This window comes from Crinia signifera, chromosome 5 (genome assembly GCF_055691185.1).
Source record: "Crinia signifera chromosome 5, ASM5569118v1, whole genome shotgun sequence".
NCBI classification, from domain to species: domain Eukaryota; kingdom Metazoa; phylum Chordata; class Amphibia; order Anura; family Myobatrachidae; genus Crinia; species Crinia signifera.
Genome location: NC_139221.1, coordinates 287,565,161 through 287,585,855, shown reverse-complemented (window position 1 = coordinate 287,585,855; position 20,695 = coordinate 287,565,161). Strand labels below are relative to the sequence as shown.

Below are 20,695 nucleotides of genomic sequence, written 5' to 3'. Positions count from 1 at the left end.
TCGACATCCAAGGACACCATGTACTGGTTATCCTCCAGGGTGATATCATGCAATTTTCTACCAAAAGTGCATAAGAACCTGACCAATCCCCCGGGACGCCCAATAGTCTCGGGGATAGGAAGCCTGACCGAGAGGGCGAGCAATTTTCTTGACTTACACTTGAGGAAGTATGTTTTGGAACTACCTTCCTTCACTCAAGATACAGCGGATATTCTCAGAAAATTGCATGATATCACCCTGGAGGATAACCAGTACATGGTGTCCTTGGATGTCGAGGCGCTGTACACCTCAATCGGGCACGAAAAAGGATTACAAGCTGTACAATATTTTCTCAGGACCAGTGGCTATGAAGAATTTCATGATTTTCTCATGGAATTATTAAAATTTGTGCTGTATCACAACTTTTTCACGTTCAATGACCGGTTCTATCTACAGGTGAGGGGCACAGCTATGGGGGCGGCTTGTGCCCCCACCTATGCAAACATCTACTTAGGCTGGTGGGAGCGTGAATTAGTTTTTAATGACCAAAATGCATATTTGACCAAAAATGTAATTATGTGGAATCGTTATATCGACGATATTTTTATGATATGGGAGGGGGAGAAAGAGGAACTTCTCTCCTTTATTGAGGTTCTTAATTCCAACAACCTTAATTTGCGTCTCACGTACACAATCAGTCAGAAAGAGATTCCATTTCTGATACATCAAACTGAGGAAGGGAGGATAGCGACGAAACTCTACCGAAAAGAAACTGCGACTAACACACTCCTTCATCAAACAAGCTCGCACTTCCCGCCAACTATGGAAAACATTCCTAAGGGCGAATTTCTTCGCCTAAGGCGAAATTGCTCGGATGATCGGGAGTTTAAAAACATGAGCAAAGACCTGTCATGCAGACTGAAGGAAAGGGGATATAGCAATACAGCTATTAAGAAGGCAGCCAGGATTGCTGAGTCCAAGGACAGGGAACACCTAATATTTGTCACTAAAAAGAAAAAACAAGAAAACAAAATCAGATTTGTTGGTAATTATTGCCAAGAGTGGAGGGAGGTCCAGCAAGCTGTGCAGAAACATTGGTCAGTCCTACACCTAGATCCAATACTAGCAGGGAACCTTGATGACAAAGTATCAATGAGCTGGAGGAGGGCAAAAAATCTTAAGGACCGCTTAGTCTCCAGTCACTATGTCAAAACAACAAGAAAGGAAGCAGGGATAACAGGAACATATCCCTGTGGAGGTTGTAAAGCGTGTGAATATATGACAACAACCAAAACAATAGAAGATCGTTTTGGAAAAACACGCAAGATTCAAGGATTTTTTAACTGCAACACGAAAGGGGTAGTATATTGTCTTACATGTAAATGCCAAAAAAGATATGTGGGTATGACCACACGACAATTAAAGCAACGTGTTTTGGAACATGTGGGAACAATACGCAATGCAACATCTGATCTGGGAAGGATGAAAAAACTAACGTCAGTGGCACGCCACTTCCATAAGTACCATAACAGCAGATGGCAGGAACTAAAGGTATGTGGACTTGAGAAGATCTTTTTAGGAATTAGAGGTGGTGATCTGACGAATGCACTCCTACAGAAGGAAAGTGAATGGACCTTCTGCCTAAATGCCATGAATCCACATGGATTAAATGAATATATAAATTATGGTGCCTTCCTCAATTAAAAAAACATCATAATTGAGATAAATACAAAGAACATAATGAAACCCTTTTCTGGAGGAATATTGGTCCTGATAGTAGACATTAGAACATATGTCAATTTAGCATAATAAATATACAAATAGGAATAAAAGGCCCCTACAGAGTTTAAGTTTTCACGAGTTCACGGTTTTGGATTTCTATACACAGGTTTTTCACAGTTTTTTTGTTTTTTTTTTGTCTCTTTTTCCTCTTTTTTCTATTTTTTTGTTATTTTTTGGAATATATATATATATATATACATGGTCTTCTGCACATTATAAAGAGCAGATAATTACACATATATATGTGTGTGCATAGGTCCGATGTGCACACACCTATAAAGCAAATAGAGACACAAATCATGTATAGACACTCTTTATTTAAAGCTTATTTTTCACCTTTTCTATATAAATCTATGTGATTGTTGAGATAACAATTATATAGATCTTATATTCATCTAAATATCTTTAAACACCTATTATCACTAGGGAGGAAGATCACAAATATTAGCACAGTTAACCACGTGGCTTAACTATAAAAAAATAACAAAAAATTAATGAATCAAAAATCAAACCAATATAATTAAATGAGAAATCAAGAATGACATGGAGGTATATGTATCAAATGGTACATATGCAGTAAATGGTAGAGCTATCGCTCGTAACCCCTTCCGATAAGACATGTATGTAATAAATTATCTTTAGGGGACAATTAGGAGAATTATTCTCCTAAAATCCTCTTAAACACATTTATTTCTACTAATTTCCATACTCAATTAAAGGTAATCAATTAAAAACGCTAATCCCCAAATACTAATAGCGCAATTATTCTGAGGGAAATGGAGAAATAATGAAATCATGCAAATAGTGTGAAAGGCAAAATCTGCACTGAATAGATGTAGTCAGCTCGCTGATTGGATAAAAGCACAGATAAAAGGGCAGTCAGGGGGACTACACAGGACACACACAATCAACTTTGAGAAAGCTGAGGCGAAACGTACGTCAGAGCGACGGGTCACGTGGTGCACTCACGTGACCGCAATCCAAACCACTCCAGAGAAGTTCCCCATAGAATCGGACGTAGCAGTGAGTCACTGCGGAAGAAACAGATCCTGCCGGCGGGAGAGGTAACAGGGGGACGCCAGGAGTATCTCGCGTCACTGCGAGTAAAACACTGGCGGCCGCTGCTAAGAGTCGGGGATTGTGACATCAGCCCACAGGGGTGAGCGGCAGCGTTAACCGGGACACCCTGTGACCACGCACAAATCAGTTACTGAATGTGCGGGCACAGGAGTTTCTGTCCAAAACTATTACCTATCGCCGCTGAGAGCAGGAGATATCTACCCATAGGAGTGAGCGGCACTGTTAACCTGGGACACCCGGCAGCCACGCACATAAGTGTTACTGAATGTGCGGGCGCATCAGGTTTTGCCCGGGACATTTGCCCAAAGGATAAGATTACCCTACAATCGGGTGGGATCCCCCTAAACTGGGCAGTGTATCACTTAAGGGTACCTAATAGCTACATGACCTTCTAACAGATAAACATTGTAACTGTTTGCATACCATGCAAATGTATCATTCTCTGTGTGGCAATCAGTGACTCAGAAACTACATGTAGCTTAACAAAGGAAACATTCTTCTGCAGATTGTCTTGTGAACTACGCCTAAATACCGGACAGGCATAAGGCTTTGTTTGGTAGGATAGAAATTATTCTTTTTGGGGAAGCCATTAATTAATATGGTCTGGAAGCAAATCAATGCTGGTAATTGTTTAATCAATAATTAATTTTAACTATCTTGTATCTAATGAACACTGATAAAATATTCTATTCAGAGAATTAATTAGAAGCAAATGAATGCTGGTAATTGTATAATTAATTGAAATTATTTCGTATCAAATGAACATTGGTAAAAATCCTTTATTCTGAGAATCTATTGATATGGTTGTGAATTAAGTGAATACAGGTGAATTTTTCTAATTTAATACTGTCTGAAATCAATACCGATATTAATTGATTCTTTAAGCAGAAAATGATTGATATTGTTTGGATATGAATTGATGCTGGTAACAAGTAACATTGCTTTTGAATTGAGCCAATGCGGATAACTTTATAATAATTTCTTACTTTTGAGATTAATTTGTGATCAACATGTGGGGGTAAAAATTCTCAAGCATTGTCAGTGAAAACTTTATCCTAGCTATATTCTACCATACCTACAAAGGAGTAGGAAAGAATTTGGTAATTTGTGAGTTGTTGATTTTTCCTAATTAAATAGGAGACAGGTTTATGATATTAGAGGCATCACAGATAGAGAGATTATTATAGAAATGTGAAATAGAAAAACGGATAAAAAGATATAGAGTGGTTATCATTTATATTCCCTATATGCTCTAAAACTATATTGGATTCCTTTTTCTCCTTTCATGACCGATATGAGAGCCGACCTTCAGCAAGAAATGTATCCTGCAATGCTAATATAGTACCAGGAGCACCTTGCAAGAATTGCCGGCACTGGAATCGGTCATCTGACTATCCGTAGGTCAATACCCGGGTGGACCCCACTCTCTCATTTTCCCTCCGCTGTTTTATTACAAGAGGGAGAAAAGCAGAAGTGGAGTTCCGCTGACAGGGGTGACCACTACTATCTGTGTAGTGAGAAGTCCTCCCTTTCTCTTATAGGTCAACATTTCGTAGCAAACTAAATAACCAACTGTGACCCAATGGTGACACCTTGCAATGCCCAAGTGGCAACAGGGGGGCCGGGGATAACCACAGTGGTAGGATAGTTGGCTATCTCATCTACCTCAGTCATAACCCTGGGACAATATACTCTCTCATTCCCCTTCCTCTGCCTCGAATGGCATGAAGGGTGAACAGCAGAGGTAAAAAAGGTCCAAAAGGGCTGACTATCTATCATTCCATCTTTTGTTTAAAGAATTTTTTCAAATACCGTATATACTCGAGTATAAGTCGACCCGAATATAAGCCGAGGCACCTAATTTTACAATAAAAAAACTGGGAAAACTTATTGACTCAAGTGGGACCCTCACTCGAGTATAAGCCGAGGGGGGCTTTTTCAGCATAAAAACTGTTCTGAAAAAGTAGGCTTATACTCGAGTATATATGGTACTATGTGAAGTAACAGGATTTATACCTAATGAGAGTGTGTGAAGGTGATGACCAATGATTTGACCACACAACCAACCCGAGTTATTGGGTAAAAAGTGGCTGGATATATGACGGTCATTTTTATCACACTCTCTCCTTATAGGAATTCTCTTCAAATAATGTTCATAGATATTTCTTAAAGAGATCAAGTTCCGAGACTCTTTTCATGTATAGTGAATCTCGGATTTGCAATTGTCCGTAAAGAGAATTGTCAAACAATTACATTTGAATATGCAAGATATGGATAGTCTAAATCACTCATATTTTCGCGGTGTGTAACAAAACAGCAAGAGGTGGTCCATAATTTTTAATAAAGATCTAAATAAAAGTTAAATATTAATAAATAGTCATAGCACACACGATATTTTGGGACGTAAGGGTGCCCCCAAATAGAGTTTTCCTTCTTTCTTTTGTTCTCTCTTGAACTAACAGTCATATTTGACCTATTCCAAAACTCGGGGTGCACCACTGACTGTCACATTAAACCCAAGGATATATCTGAGGGGCGAGGGTGACCTATTGTGAGATGGTACTCATATAGTCAGTAGTCCCATAATACACCAATTAGACCAAGAATAATAATTTACATAACATAGTGCTCATTGAGACTGGTGTGTTCCCCACTCCACTTCCCTTTTTCCTTTTATGTACATTTAGACCTTTTATTTGTGCCTCGACAACCTTGTCCACCTCTTCTGGGGGGTCATTGTCTCTTTCTCTTATTGCCCTTGTCCTGACTCCTGCAGGGGGGCGCTTGGAGTTTTTTGAGACTACAGGGTAGGGGTTGGAACCGCACTGACTAGTATTTTAGTATTTAGGTGGCAATTTATGGAAAACCAACATTGAGACTATAATGAGTAAATTCTAATAGTCATATGGTTGGTGGTGCACCCACGGTTTCAGTATAACAACTGAATGGGAGTTTGTTTGCACAAGAGAGAGCAAACACTAGACAGAAAAGAACTTTGTGGGCGCACTCTTAATAATGTATATATGAAATTATTTTAAAACGTAACTTTTAATTAGATCTCTTAATATAAGATTGCCAAAATTTGAAAGATTTAAAGAGGAGAAAAGGTATAAGAGGTGAAAAGATAATTAGGTACCGCTAGTTAGAGGCAAAAAAGTTTTTTGGCATAAAATGTTGTGTGATGGTCCTATTGGCTTTTCACACCTTATTCTCCATTCGGCGCATCACGTCCTTATCGACATTGATATATGGACAATGCGATTTTGGGCGAAAATGAATGGTTTAGGTCCCTGGTCGGTTTAATAACCTGTAGGGATATAGGTTGCCCCAGCAACTATTATGATGGTATTATCACAGCTTGTATTGCTTATGCAGTAGGCGTGTCCAGTACAATTTACTTAGGGATACCTCTATTAATACCACACCAAGGGTTCTTCGGGGGTCTCCCACAGGAATACTAGTCTGGCCCGTCACTGCTTAGCTTCCAAGTTCGGGAAGTTTTTGGGCAGTTCCAGTGAGGTATGGTGGTATTTTGTTGAGGGTTAATTCCCAGAATCCCAATTGTCTGGTTAACTGCGTCAAAGCATTAATAGCTGACTGGATACCTGATTTTTGTTGGCCGTCACTCGATTAGCGGCTGAATATTGATGATCAATAACACATCATATGGTAAAAAATGAAAAGGAGGGTGAGAGGAAGGAATGGGAGGGGGGGGGGGAAGAGAAAGTGTGGGAGAGGATTTAGGGGGGAGAAAAAGGGAAAGAGGGGATGACTTGGGAAAGAGGGAGAGAGCGGTGAGCAAAGATGGAGAGAGGAGAAGACAGAAGTTGATGATGTGTGAAGCTGGAAATAGGTGGTAATTACCAACAATATTGCCCCTTAGAAAATCACTAAGTCGCTATAATAGGGATTTGAGATCTTGGTGTTTATAGGGTTAAATGCCTGTAATCCAGCCTGCTGAGTAAGGTGGTGGATGTTTTTATTGGTTTGAACCAGTGTCCACAATTGTGTCGACAGTGTTGCTGACTCTAATTCCGGCTCTGTTCCAAGGTTTGATTTTTGCAGAAAAGCTATTAACAGAGAATCTGCCTATTAAATGCCTGGCTCTGTTCCAATATTGGATTTTAGATGAAGTTTGCTGACAAAGTAACAATTGCTATTTAAATAGTATCACAACAGTTCATAGCAGCCAGGTCCAGTAGAGGAGTCTTAGCTGCTAGCACACAGTTGGTTAATAGAATGCATATAGTGTTCATCACAACGAGATATTTTGAGACTTTGTAGCAGTGCTTAGCAAAAAGAGAGAAGGGGAAGTGTCTCCTCACTGCAGAGCGCAGCGGGAGGACACTTGTACCTGGGACGCCGCCGCCGGGCGTCAGAGCTTGGAGTCCGGGTAAGGTCACTGTGGGGGAGTCTCTGGTGCTGGTCGCGCCGCTGCAGTAGTCGCTGGGGTGTCCGTTAGACACGTGTTTCGCCGGGATCGGCTTCTTCAGTGAGCGCCATTTTCGCCAAGATATATGAAGATATATGCAACCAAGATCTCTGTATTGTCTGATTATTATATATATATTTCTCATTCAGTGTGCAATAGGGATACAAACTGTTTTTCTTTCCTAACCAGATCAGTGTGTCTGTCATCTCTTTTTTGCAAGCCCGAGCGTGTGCCACTTTTTGCCCTACTTCTATATATATGTATATATATATAATCTCAGAATATATTACCTGAAGAATATATGGTACTCTTTACCTAGAACGGCGCCCATCGGGGTGATCGCGGGATCGCGGGCAGTACATAAACGGCCGCGACGCGATGCCCGCGATCACCGCGATTTTCCAATAGGGAACAATGTTAAAAAGTCAGATTGACCGCGATTTTGCATTCCATGCCTCAATGCCCGCGATTTTACCATAGGAATCAATGTTAAATGGGCTACAGAGCCCAAATAGGCTCAATTAACCCTTAAATGTCACCCCAATTTTTTGACGCCACCCCACGATCCACGCCAACCCGAAGCGTGGCGAGCGCAGCGAGCCCGCGAGGGGCGGCGGTACGCGTCCTCCGACCTTTTCATGCCCTACTATCCACGTCGGCGTGGAGTTGAGAATAGAATAGTGTGGCGAGCGCAGCGAGCCACCGAGCCCGAAGCGTGGCGAGCGCAGCGAGCCCCGCGAGGGGACGCGGATACCTTCACAGTTATACGCGTCCCCTCGCGGACTTCACAGGTGTCCGTGGCGACGCCGACACCTGTGAAGCCCGCGGGGCTCGCTGCACTCGCCACGCTTCGGGCTCGGTGGCTCGCTGCGCTCGCCACACTATTCTATTCTCAACTCCACGCCGACGTGGATAGTAGGGCATGAAAAGGTCGGAGGACGCGTACCGCCGCCCCTCGCGGGCTCGCTGCGCTCGCCACGCTTCGGGTTGGCGTGGATCGTGGGGTGGCGTAAAAAAATTGGGGTGACATTTAAGGGTTAATTGGGTCTATTTGGGCTCTGTAGCCCATTTAACATTGATTCCTATGGGAAAATCGCGGGCATTGAGGCATTTAACATTAAAATCGCGATCAATTAGGCTTTTTAACATTGTTCCCTATGGGAAAATCGCGGTGATCGCGGGTACGCGATTTACCCGCGATGCCCGCGATGCCCGCGATTTTTTACCCCCGACGCCCGCGATTCTGATCGCGGGCGCCGTTCTAGGTAAAGAGTACCGAATATATTACCTGAAGAAGTCCCGTAAGGGACAAAACGCGTTGGTGATGCAGCACGTTATAATATGAATGTGCAACAAAAACATCTTGAACACTCCCTAGAATAAGGAAGGTCGCATAATAAGAGACACCATGGTACAAAAAATCTGGGTAAACTGGTTCCCATCTGGAAGCACTACAGTCCATTGGTTTAACCCTTTTTGGACAAGTTTTTGGACGGTCTGATTGATGCCAATTTACTTATTGTCGGTCTTCTCATGTGTCGGGCTAATTGTTGTTGTCGGGCTCATGTGTTGGTCTTTTCTGGTGTTGGTCTTCTGTATGTCTATTTTTATTCTGTTGGTCTGCTCATGTGTCGGGCTCATTGTCGGTCTTCTTAGTGTCTGTCTTTTATATGTCTTTATTTATGCAGTCTTTTCTGGTGTCCGTCTTCTATATGTCTATGTTTATGCTGACGGTCTGTTCATGTGTCAGGCTGATTGTTGTCTATTATATGTATTGTCGGTCTTTTTTGTGGTCGGTCTAATAAGTGACTGTTTTATAGACTGTCAGTCTTCTTGTTGTTGTTCAGTTGTTGTTGTTGTTGTCGGTGTTGTGTCTGTCGGGTTTTTATGTTTGTTTATCTTTGGTTTGTCTGGGTTTTCCATTTGTGGGGATTTCCTGTGTCGGTCTTCTGCTGTCTGACTAAAAAGTGTTTGACAAATAGAGGCCGGGGAATCATCTGAAAACCACAATCTCTAGTACCTTGGGCTCATCCTTTTTTGTCTGGCATGTGCCATGCAGCATGATGTCATCACGTGGGGGCTTTTTGTGAGGGCTCCCAGTGACACTGTCTCTGAATGTGACACTGTTGTAGGCTTCGGCCAGGCCAGGCGACTGTGGGTGTGTGCGGCTGCAGTGAAGGGGGTGCTAGCGGCCGAGCAGAGATAGCCTGTCTGTCAGTGCGGCCGGGCCCAGGACCATTGTCCCTATTGCACCCCCCCGATGGCGGCCCTGCATAGCGGGTGAGCTCAGCCAGCTGCTTCTGGACTGACTCCCCTGGACATAGGGCCCAGTCTCTGAAACGCTGTGTTTTACCCGCTGTGGTAAGACCCCTACAGGTCAGAATAGCTGTTTTTCTTTTTTCATAATCAGCAGCTTAGCTGTCTGGGTTTCTGTGACTCCTCAGTGAGGTAAGGAGCTAATTTATCTGCTCAGCTGACTTGCGGCCACTTTAAACGTTGTGCTAAAAATGAGACGCTATGTCTCTGGGTCATCACCAACAGACATTTATTTTAACTGGCCAGAGGTAGACTCCTCAATTTTGGATTTTTTGAGGCTTACTAACAGCTCCTGTGTGGTCTGTTGTACAGCCACCACAGAAGTTAGTGTACAGTACAAAAATTTCCTCCATCTTGCCTTTGGAGGAGGTGAACCAGGTTCTGTTACCTGGCTGCAAAGCGCATTCTCTGAGGCTGGAAGGCTCCTTCTTAACCCTTTATAGGGCAGTTGTGACCTGAGAAATACATCACTCTCTGGATATACTGTATAAAAAACTACACTTACCCAACCATGCCAGATGAGAGAGTAAAGGACCAGCACACAGTTTCATGAAGAAAAAAAACAGAGTATAATAGCATATTAATACATCACCATGCAGCATGTGCCCATGCCCCTGCCACCCATGATTGGAGCTGGAGGATTGTAGTGCGTACTCCCTGGGATATACATGACCCTAAGCAGCCACTTTGGTTGCATTGTGGTAAATCCGCTACTGAGGGTAAAAGTAAAGAAAGTGTTTATTTTGTTCTTTACAAGCAGCTTACAAATCTCAGCAAGCCTGCCCTAGCATGATGGCACTTGGCAAACTACAAGTGCCAGCATGCCTGGACCTTAAGAACCTTTTGGCCACTGTAGTCTGCCTGGTGCAACCAACCAAATGGGTATAGATCATTGGATAGATAGCAACTAGGTTGACACCACTAGGTCAACATGCATTAAGGTCGACATGACTGAAGGTCAACCTACAGGAAGGTCGACATGACTGAAGGTCAACATGGGTTAGGTCGACAGGTCATTATGTCCAAGCATTAGATCGACAGTCAAAAGGTTGACATGGGGGTTTTCACTTTTTTTGTCCCGAATTCCAACACAGTCGACATGGACACTGAAGCTTAGCACCACATCCCCTCACATGGCTCTCTGCGCTCGCCATGATTGAGGCGCAATGTCTCGCTACGCTCGGCACGTTATTTTATTCTCCAACCATGCCCTAGTGGATGGTAGGGCATGAAATACCGCCTGTCGGCACATGTTGGCTCAGAAAAAGCAAAAAAACACATGTCGACTTTTTGACTGTCGACCTTCCCCATGTCAACCTAATGACTTGTCGACCTAACCCATGTAGACCTTCCTGCATGTCGAAAATCAGTCATGTTGACCTTAATGCATGTCGACCTAATGCACCCCAACCAAATTACTTGGTGCCCTCCTGGATTAGTGACCTGGAGATTTTCATACGATTTTCCCTTTAATGTAGCCAATAGTTTGTGACTCACCCAAACAATTATACCTCTTTTACACCACCGCAAAACCCCGGGTCTTCGGTGGGTCAGACCCGGGTCAGCGGCGGTGTAAATGGGACACGCCGTGTCCCTTTACACGGGACTACTACCCAGGTCCTGACCTGGGTAGAACACGGCTAGGACCTGGGTAGAGGGCAGTGTAAATCGGTATGCCGGGTCATCCGACCCGGCTCCCATTTACATCAATGGGGGACGTCCAACCTGCGGACCGCAGCATCTGCAGGTTGGACAGGGGGCACACACAGCCTGCGCTGCTGTCTGCTATACTCTGCAGACAGCAGCAGCGGTGAAGGTGAATGGATGCCTGTGTGTGGCATCCATTCACCTCCCGGACAAGGGCTGGGGGGTGCACGGGGGCTGGGGGCAGTCCAGCAGATTACCTTAGTGCTGGGCTTGCCCCCAGCGCAGCGGTACGGGTCCCGGTGGTGGCGATCGTCACTTGGAGATGACATCATCTCCAAGCAGCGGCAGGGGACTGCGGGCGGTGTAAAAGGGAGCAAACGCCGGGTCGCTGCGCTTTTTGAGTAAAAGGGGTATTATTGAAAACTATACAATAATTTAAAAAAAACTTTTGTCTTTTAAAAAAAACAAACAAGAAATCTTCTTTTTCTCTAACCACACAGTGTAGACATATTTGGACATATTTTTTGAGGACTTACTGACAAGTCTGCCGAAGAATTTACAGCATTGCCCAAAGCGGACAGAGCCTTTCCCAAGTAGACTCACAGCCATAGGCACTGGAACAGGGAGGGGGGGGGGGATCACCTCCCTATCCCTAAATATTTTAGAGGTGCCAGTCAAAATACTGAGTCATTACGCACAGTGCACGTTAATACAGTTAATACAGACAGAGATAATGCCCTTTCTGGGTGCTCCATCTCCTCCCTCCCCACAGTCCTTCTCTTCTGCCTCCAGGGCCCTCCTTCCCCCTGTACCCAGCTAGTTATTATGGGCTGGCCTCTCCTTTGGAGCCATCACGGTCTCCTTCTCACACACTTCCTCCTCAGCTCCCCTTTTCATCCCACCCCTGTTACCCATGGCACCACGTGACCCATTTCCAACCAAGTTCAACTGAATAAAGAGTAAATGGGCCCCATAATGTTGTATTTTTATGCTAAAGTGGCACGTGCATCTCATTCATGGTTAAGCCATACCTCCCAACAGTCCCGATTTTATCGGGACAGTCCCGATTGTCAGGGCCTGTCCCGCTGTCCCACCCGCGGGTGGCAGTGTCCCGCGGTGTGGGGGGGCTGTTGGGAGTCCCCCCTGTCAGCTGCTAAGCAGCGGGGAATAAACGCTGTGCGCATGCGCACAGCGTCTATTCCCGCAGCCAGGGGGCTGGGGGCATGGCTAGAGGCTCACAGAGCCTCTGGGTCATGCCCCCATAGCGGCAAAATGGGGGCGTGGCCTCGCGGAAGAGCCGCGAGTATAGGCCATGCCCCCAAATTAGGCCACGCCCCTGAAAATTTCTGAAGTGCCAAAGTTGGGAGGTATGGTTAAGCTGATGGTGACCGCATGTCTCTAAGGAGGAGACATTCATAAATTTAAGGGCCCCAGAATAATGGTGGGGAGGGTGGGGTGCCGGGCGATGTGGCGCTCACCTCCATGTCACATCCAGGACCCATAGATTGGATGCAATCGCACAAGATGATCCACATCCAAGACCCAGGCTACTGCTGCCGGGTCGCTCCACATGGCAGGACATGGGAGGGTGTGTGAGCGTGCACTGTCTGCAGAAGGACAGGGCACGCAGTGTGTGGTGTACGGGTGTCAGCCTGTCACTCCACAGGGGGGCGGGGGGAGGATGGGCGATGTAGAGGTGGCCATACCATCCAGGGAGTGGGACACCTGCTCCATCTTTCGCCCTCCAGTGGCCAGCGCCCTAGGCAAATGCCTAAAATGCCTAGTGGTGTCGCCAGCCCTGACTATAACAAGGGAATATACAGTCATACAATCAGCCTTTGCCAGTTTTTATTATTATTATTATTACTATTATCTCTTATATATTTAGCCAGATCTGTCACTCATCCCCTGTGTATATAACGTTCCCGCCCAGCAGCATACACAAACCCGCCCCCCCCCTAGGGAAAAGACCAGTGTTTTATGTGTATAACGTTTTCATGTGTATAACGTTCCACCCCCTTGACATCACTTCGCCCCCGCCTAGCCAGGGCTACAGTACACGCCCACCATCCACCATTACTCCACAGCCCACCATCTACCATTACTCCCCACCAGGGCTGAGCCCACCATCCACCATTACTCCCCACCAGGGCTAATTTTCAGCAGGCTCCAGCAGAAACTGAGGACCTTTCACTCTTTCTGACAAAATATTTCTTAGATGGACAAAACCATGTGCACTGCAGGTGAGGCAGATGTAAAACCCCACCCAAATCTAATTATCTCTGCACAAGTAACACCTGCCTCACCTGCAGTGCACATGGTTTTGTCCATCTAAGAAATATTTTGTCAGAAAGAGTGAACTAGAATAAGGGCCTCAGTTCCTGCTGGAGCCTGCTGAAAAATAGCCCTGCTCCCCACCCCCCGGACCCCCGCGACCCCCCCGATTCATGGGACCCCCGCGATCCCCCCCTCCCACTATTCGCGGGACCCCCGCGACCCAACCCCCACGATTTGCGCACCACCGCCTCCTCTTGCGATTCATGGCACCCCCCTCCTGTCATTTGCGACCCCCCCTCCCGCAATTCGCGCCCCCTCCCGTGATGTTAGCCCCCGCCCGCGATTTGCGGACCCCCGACCCCTCCCGCGATTCACGGAACCCCCATAGTGCCCCCCTCCCGCGATTTGCGGACCCCCTCGGCACCTCCCACGCCCCCCTCCCGCGATTTGCCCCCCCGCGCGGTTTCACCTCCCCCCCTCAAGCGCCCCCTCCCGTAAATTTGCAGATCCCCTCCTGCGATTCGCTGACCCCCCCCCTCCCGCGATTCACGCCCCCCCCCCCTCACACAATTCACGGCAGCCCCCACGACCCCCCCTCCCACGATTCATGCCCCCTCCTGCGATTCACGGACCCCCGCACCACCCCCCCTGCACCCCCCCCTTCCCTTGACACACACACCTCAACAACACGATGTACATCTTACTCTGTAACCGCTTTTTAATTAAACAAAACAATACACACCCCTTCCAAATCATATGCTCTCTATTTAACACATTTCACCTATAACTCAAGTTGCAATACAGGCATCTTACATACAATTCTAACCATATTTCTCACAATATAAACGTTCACAAATTAAGGGGGCGCAGACCCTTACGCCAGTGTGAAGAGCGCCCGTAGGGCAGGATGAATCACCTAGTTATTATTATTGTATAAGCTATAGAAGTTTTTTTTTTTTTTTTTTATAATTTCCACTGATGTTGGGATTCTGGCACTGCTGTGGCTGCCGTTTGGGATTCCAGCGCCGGTATTTTAACTGCCAGCTTCATAAACCTCATCCCGTGTCCTCAGAATCAGTTCAATTAGCAGCTGTCCACCTGAGCTCACTCTCCTGAGTCCTGACTCTCCAGTACTGCCTAAATGCCGTGGCTCATCGGAACAGGGCACTGTGGGAATGGACTGTGAAAGACATCAGGACATCTCTCCCAGTACCAAGAGACACTGCAGGAGATTGGGGAATATGGTATTATACCACACTTTGCTATATGTGATTTATTAGTTGGTTATAATGGCTAATTAAAGTGCAAGATACATTTACTGTCTGTGCAAAATTCATAAAAGTAATATTTATAGGCTTATCACATCTAACAATAGAAGATACTCATCCAAGCCTCTAACATGGGACAGATGCGTGGTCCCATGCACACCAGATCGGATTCGGGGATTGGACCTGCTTTAACTTCCGACCTCTGACTCGGACTGCCTCCTGGCAGTGGAGGAAGGGATTGCATGTGATATCTCGCATGCAAAATGGCCCCATGCAATATATCACATACGTGACTGCCGCCTGGGAAGATCCCAGGCGGCTCATGGAGGATTGGCTGCGGCGTCTACCCTCGGAGAGTTGCAGTAATGTATGGGGACCTTAGATCAGAGCTGATAAGTGAATAGCTCAGTGGTCCCCAAATATGTCTGAGTCATGGCAACTTAAGGTGACCGTACACTGGTGTCATTTGTCACATTTTTACATGAGTGCAGCTAGCATGCGATCATAGGTGAATCTAGAAATCTGCTAATGGCTGGTCCCAGACCAAGCATAATGGATTTGCACGCGGCGGAGCCAAAAAGGGGTGTGGCATAATTTGAGGGGCATGGCTTAACAGGGGCAAGTCACTCCCCCATATACTACCCAACTACAACACAGTATTGACCTGGGGGCATTGACAGACAGATGGAAGCACCATATAGAGCAGGGGTGGGGAACCTCAGGCCCTGGGGCCGTATGTGGCCCCCGTAGCCGTTTGAGTGGCCCTCCCACCCACCAGGGGGCTTTGCCAGGACTCAAGTAGAGGGGAATTCTCACAAGAGTTCGGTAGTTCTTGCAAGATTCCTCTTAATCAACAGGAACTGGAGACTGTCAGTCCTATTCAGCGGCAGCCGCCGAAGCGTGGGAAGGCTGCAGCAGGACAATTTGTAAGAGACATTTTTACATATGGCCCCCGAAGGATTTTTTTCACATACAAACGGCCCTTGGCACAAAAAAGGTTCCCCACCCCTGATATAGAGGTATAGACATAAAGGTGGGTGCACAGACAGACAAGGGGCAGGCATAGATAAATGAACAGACATACAAACAGATGGAAGGAAGAAGGGGCTCACATTAAATAGAGATACTGCCTCCCTCATACACATGGACTTTACATACACACAAGACATTTTGACTGCCCCATATAGTGCTGCATTTTGTCACATACTTTGCAGACATATTGACAGAGGAACACAGGTCCATATCACACAGTCCACAACCAAAATACCCTCTCACCCACCATATTACAGTCCATTACCAACCTACCCTCTCCCCCTTCAGTGTCCAAGCCACTACCAAACCCTCTCCCCCCATATTACACAGTGAAAGATCCCCCCACAATCGACTTACTTCTGGCCAGCACAGCACAGCTGCTGCCCCCTGGTTTCCATTGAGCTGCTGGGGGTGTTCCGGAGCTGCTGGCAGCGGGACACTGTAGAAGTTGATAGCTCCACTCTGGAGCACTGTGGTGCCACTCGGCGCTCAGAGCAAGCAGGGGCCGCTGCTTCCTCTATTGCTGGGAGGTGAGCGGGAATGATAAGTGGCTATGGTACTCTTTACCTAGCACGGCGCCCACGATTTTGATCGTGGGCATCGCAGGTAAAAAAAATCGCGGGCATTGAATGCACTAAAAATCGGGTGCGACCGACGCGATGCCCGCGATTTTCCATAGGGAACAATGTTAAATTTCTCAATTGACCCGATTTTACTGTTCAATGCCTCAATTGACCCGATTTTTCCATAGGAAACAATGTTAAATGGCCCACAGAGGCCAAATAGCCACCCTGAAGTGTGAAATGGCCCCCACAATTGTTAACGCCACCCCACGATCAACGTGAACCCGAAGCGTGGCGAGCGCAGCGAGCCCGCGAGGGGCGGCGGTAAGCGTCCTACGACCTTTTCATACCCCCACTATCCACTTCGGCGTGGAGTTGAGAATAGAATAGTGTGGCGAGCGCAGCGAGCGGACGCGGATACCTTCACAGGTAAACGCGTCCCTTCGCGGGCTTCACAGGTATCTGCGTCCCCTCGCGGGGCTCGCTGCGCTTGCCACACTATTCTATTCTCAACTCCACGCCGACGTGGATAGTGGGGGTATGAAAAGGTCATAGGACGCGTACCGCTGCCCCACGCGGGCTCGCTGCGCTCGCCACGCTTCGGGTTCACGTTGATCGTGGGGTGGCGTTAACAATTGTGGGGGCCATTTCACACTTTAGGGTGCCTATTTGGCCTCTGTGGGCCATTTAATGGAAAAATCGGGTCAATTGAGGCATTGAACAGAAAAATCGGGTCAATTGAGACATTTGACATTGTTCCCTACGGGAAATCGCGGGCATCGCGTCAGTCGCGTCGCACCCGATTTTTTTAGTGCATTCAATGCCCGTGATGGGCGCCGTGCTAGGTAAAGAGTACCGTGGCTATTGCTGCAGCTGCCGCTGCTGTCTGTCACCGCCGGCGCTGACTGGGGAGTGCTTGGTGGATTTCAGCCGCTGGCAGGCAGCGCCTCACATAGCTGCTAATGCAGCCTGCAAACAATGAAGGGTTTTGGTTTGATTTAGTTAAATGTGCAGAACGGCCGGCCAGTCTAATGGGTGGTCCGGTGCACCCCCGGACCACCCCTTAGATTCTCCTATGCATGCGATCACTCGCAGCAGTGTATGGTCACTGTTAGAGTATCTATGGTGGGTTTTTTTGGGAACATTGTGGGTGAAATTTAATAGGATGAGAGATTCAGAGATTTGGTAAGAAATCTCCAGTTTTTGTAAACCGGCAATAATTTACACTTCAAAATCAAACTGGTCTTGCAGTGTAAATGATTGCCGCTTTAAAACAAATGGAGATTTCTTATCAAATCTCTCACTTTCTGAATCTCTCATCCTATTACATTTCTCCCAATGTTTTGACTTATGTCTCATACTTGAATATATTATTGATGGGTTTTCAAATCCTATAATCACTCTTCCTGGGTTTTTTTTTTCTGTCTGTTTTTCTTTCATTCTAAACCAGATCTCCTATTTCACATCAGTATCTCGGCAACAAGAATTTGAAGGCACAACAAAAACGGTGATCCCACTTTTTTCCATTACATACTTCATCACTATATTCTTTTCTATTGTTTCATGTGTAAGGTAAGACTATTTTTCTTCATAAATATAACAGTTATTATATTATAAATCAATTACTTTAAAGTGCATTGAAATTTTTACGTGATTAATATTGTAATAGAAATAAAAATATTTATATTTGCATTAGATATTGTTTGAAACATAAATCATTTATTTAATGGATAATAATTACATTTCAAATTGTAAATTATTTGGCTTGTTTATTCTAGTTTAAAAAATGAGACCCATGGGCCTTATTCTGTTTCAATCCTTCTGGCAAATTCCTTCTTAGATGGACAAAACCATGTGCACTGCAGGGGGGCAGATGTAAAATATGCAGAAAGAATTAGATTTGGTGATCCTCTAATTAAATGTGCCATCATCACCTGTTCTGGGCCAAAATGTACTTTCCATAAGATAAGTTTTATTTTAAAGTCCCCTGTGATTGCATCCAAATAGCATGTAATGGGTTTCTATTCCCCCCGTTTGATATCCAAAAGGGAACGAGACAAAGGTTGCCCCCTATCTCCCCTTCTATTTGCCATTTCGATAGAACCCCTTACAATAGCTCTACGTAACTCCACAGCATATACTGGCATATACTTAAAGAATACAGAATTAAAACGAGCGCTATTTGCAGATGACCAACAACAAGTGTCTATTGCGCTCGGGAATAGCTTAGTGTGTACTGGGCTATTCAACTTCTGCTGCCACCGTGCTGGAGGGTTGCCAACCTCCACACTTAACCAATAGAACACAGAAATTAGCAAGGGGTGCTGAAGTGAATCATAGACTCAATACAATTTAATAAAATGTATTAGGTACACAAACTCAACTGATTCTGTGCGTGTGCACAGTAAAGATTAAGAATAAAACTGTACATACAATAATAACAATAACCAAAACATGAAAAAATATATAAATAAAAATAGAAATAAAAATAAAAGAAAAATATAAAAAACAAAAAAAAACAAAGGAGGGGGGGGGACAATGGATGAATTGATATTAAAACAAATTAGCAGCACTGATTAGTCAGCCTATGATAGGCACAAAGCACCGTCCATATATGAAATATGCAGTTACTCGCGTCTGGGTATAAAAATGAGTCCTTAAGCACGTTTTGCTTTGGTTAGGGATATCCTTAATTAAAAGACTCAGGTATTACTATGATAAGCACATCCAATATTCAATAGTTAAGGCTAAATGCCCGACCATTTGCAAAGGACAGTGTCAGCAATAGATTTTATATTACTGGTCCTTAGGTTGAAAGGTTGCCGCTTTTGTGGAGGGTCTTCACTTGGACCTGATACCCGGAGACGCCGCTTGAATGGTGCGGCTGAATGTGGGTGGCACCGCTAATGATTGTTTCTCTCCGGTGTCAGCGTGTGGAGAGTCTGGCCTCAGTCAATTCCGGCGGCTGGTTGCCGTTTTGCACCGAGTTCCCGTGGTGTAGCAGCACTTAGGGGAACTCTGCCACTGCTCCAGCCGTGCTTTGGTGTCGGTGACACACACAAGATCACTTTGTGGTGTAGATGAACCGGGCGGCCAGCTTCTCAGTCAGACTCCTAGGAAAACACGTTTCTCCGCTCACAGGGTGGCTTTCTCAATTCCATTACACTGACAATGACCTAGATTTCACCCCTTCTATACCAGCGCCTTACTCCATTCACAAATCCCTCTTATTTCACAAGAAATTTTAAATCATATACTATTCGAAAGTACCTATGAAGCATGGCTTCAAATTAATAGAAGGCAGCGTAGAAATCCCAAAATCTCTCCCTTCATACCCATATGGGGTAACCCCAACTTTCCACCCTCCATAACCAACCCGTGTTTCTCAGAGTGGCATTGCAAAGGCCTAGATTTAGCAACTAAATTATTTGACCCAGGTGGAACTCTGTTCTCCTTTGAAAACCTCCAAACCCAATACGACCTGCCGAAAACACAATTTTTCATGTATCTTCAAACAAGACACTATATAACATCTATACTCTCCCTTCTTATAACCCCTCCGCAATCTGACCATCTTGAGAAGATTTTCATGAACCTATATCACTCCAAATCTAAAACAAGCTATCTATATGACATGATGCTTATCCCAACAGTCGACTCTCATTTATCTCACCTAAGTCAAATCATGGGTAGCGGACATCCCTGAGGTAACCTCATCGCAGATACTACTCTCAAACTACTCTAAAACTCTCAAAATCTTGCAATCTTCATATTTGCAAGAAGTGCATTTTAAAATGATTCACCACCTGTATATTGCTCCGGCGCACAAAGTAAACACATGTCCAATGAAAGCGACAGGAAAATGTAACAAATGTAAAATGGCCAATGCTAAATTTTTCCTCTGCTTCTGGGCATGCTCCAAGATTTTGAAATTTTGGCGCAAGGTTCTCCATTTCATCAACTCACTCCTGTTGGTTGACCTGCAACCAGACCCTTTAGCCTGACTATGTTTAAACTTCAGAAACTGGAACATTCCCCCTACCGCCAAGAAACATATTTATTTGGTGACACTTATACTTACCCTTACAAAGAAAATGATAAGTATTCACTGGACAGCAACATCTACCATGTCCCTCTGCAAACTCAGGTCCAAATTGTTTCAACTCTTGCTGTTTGACAGGCGCTCAGTGATGCTTGGCATGTATACCTCTATCAACTCCTTCCTAGATAAATGGAACCCTTACATTAGCCCTCTGGACCCCCCACCCCCCAGTTTGACCAAGTCATGTCCTCTTTTCAATCATCTTAAAATTTCCTGA

General features: G+C 45.3%; 1 protein-coding gene across 1 annotated transcript in view; it reads left to right on the top strand.

Moving 5' to 3' along the window:
• Positions 1-20,695, top strand: part of LOC146079726 (patched domain-containing protein 3-like) — a 50,313-nt gene that overhangs the window by 15,601 nt on the left and 14,017 nt on the right. The window contains exon 2 of the mRNA XM_083186385.1: positions 17,827-17,948. Coding sequence (XP_083042511.1) covers positions 17,827-17,948 — 122 coding nt within the window. The remainder of the gene's footprint in view (positions 1-17,826; positions 17,949-20,695) is intronic.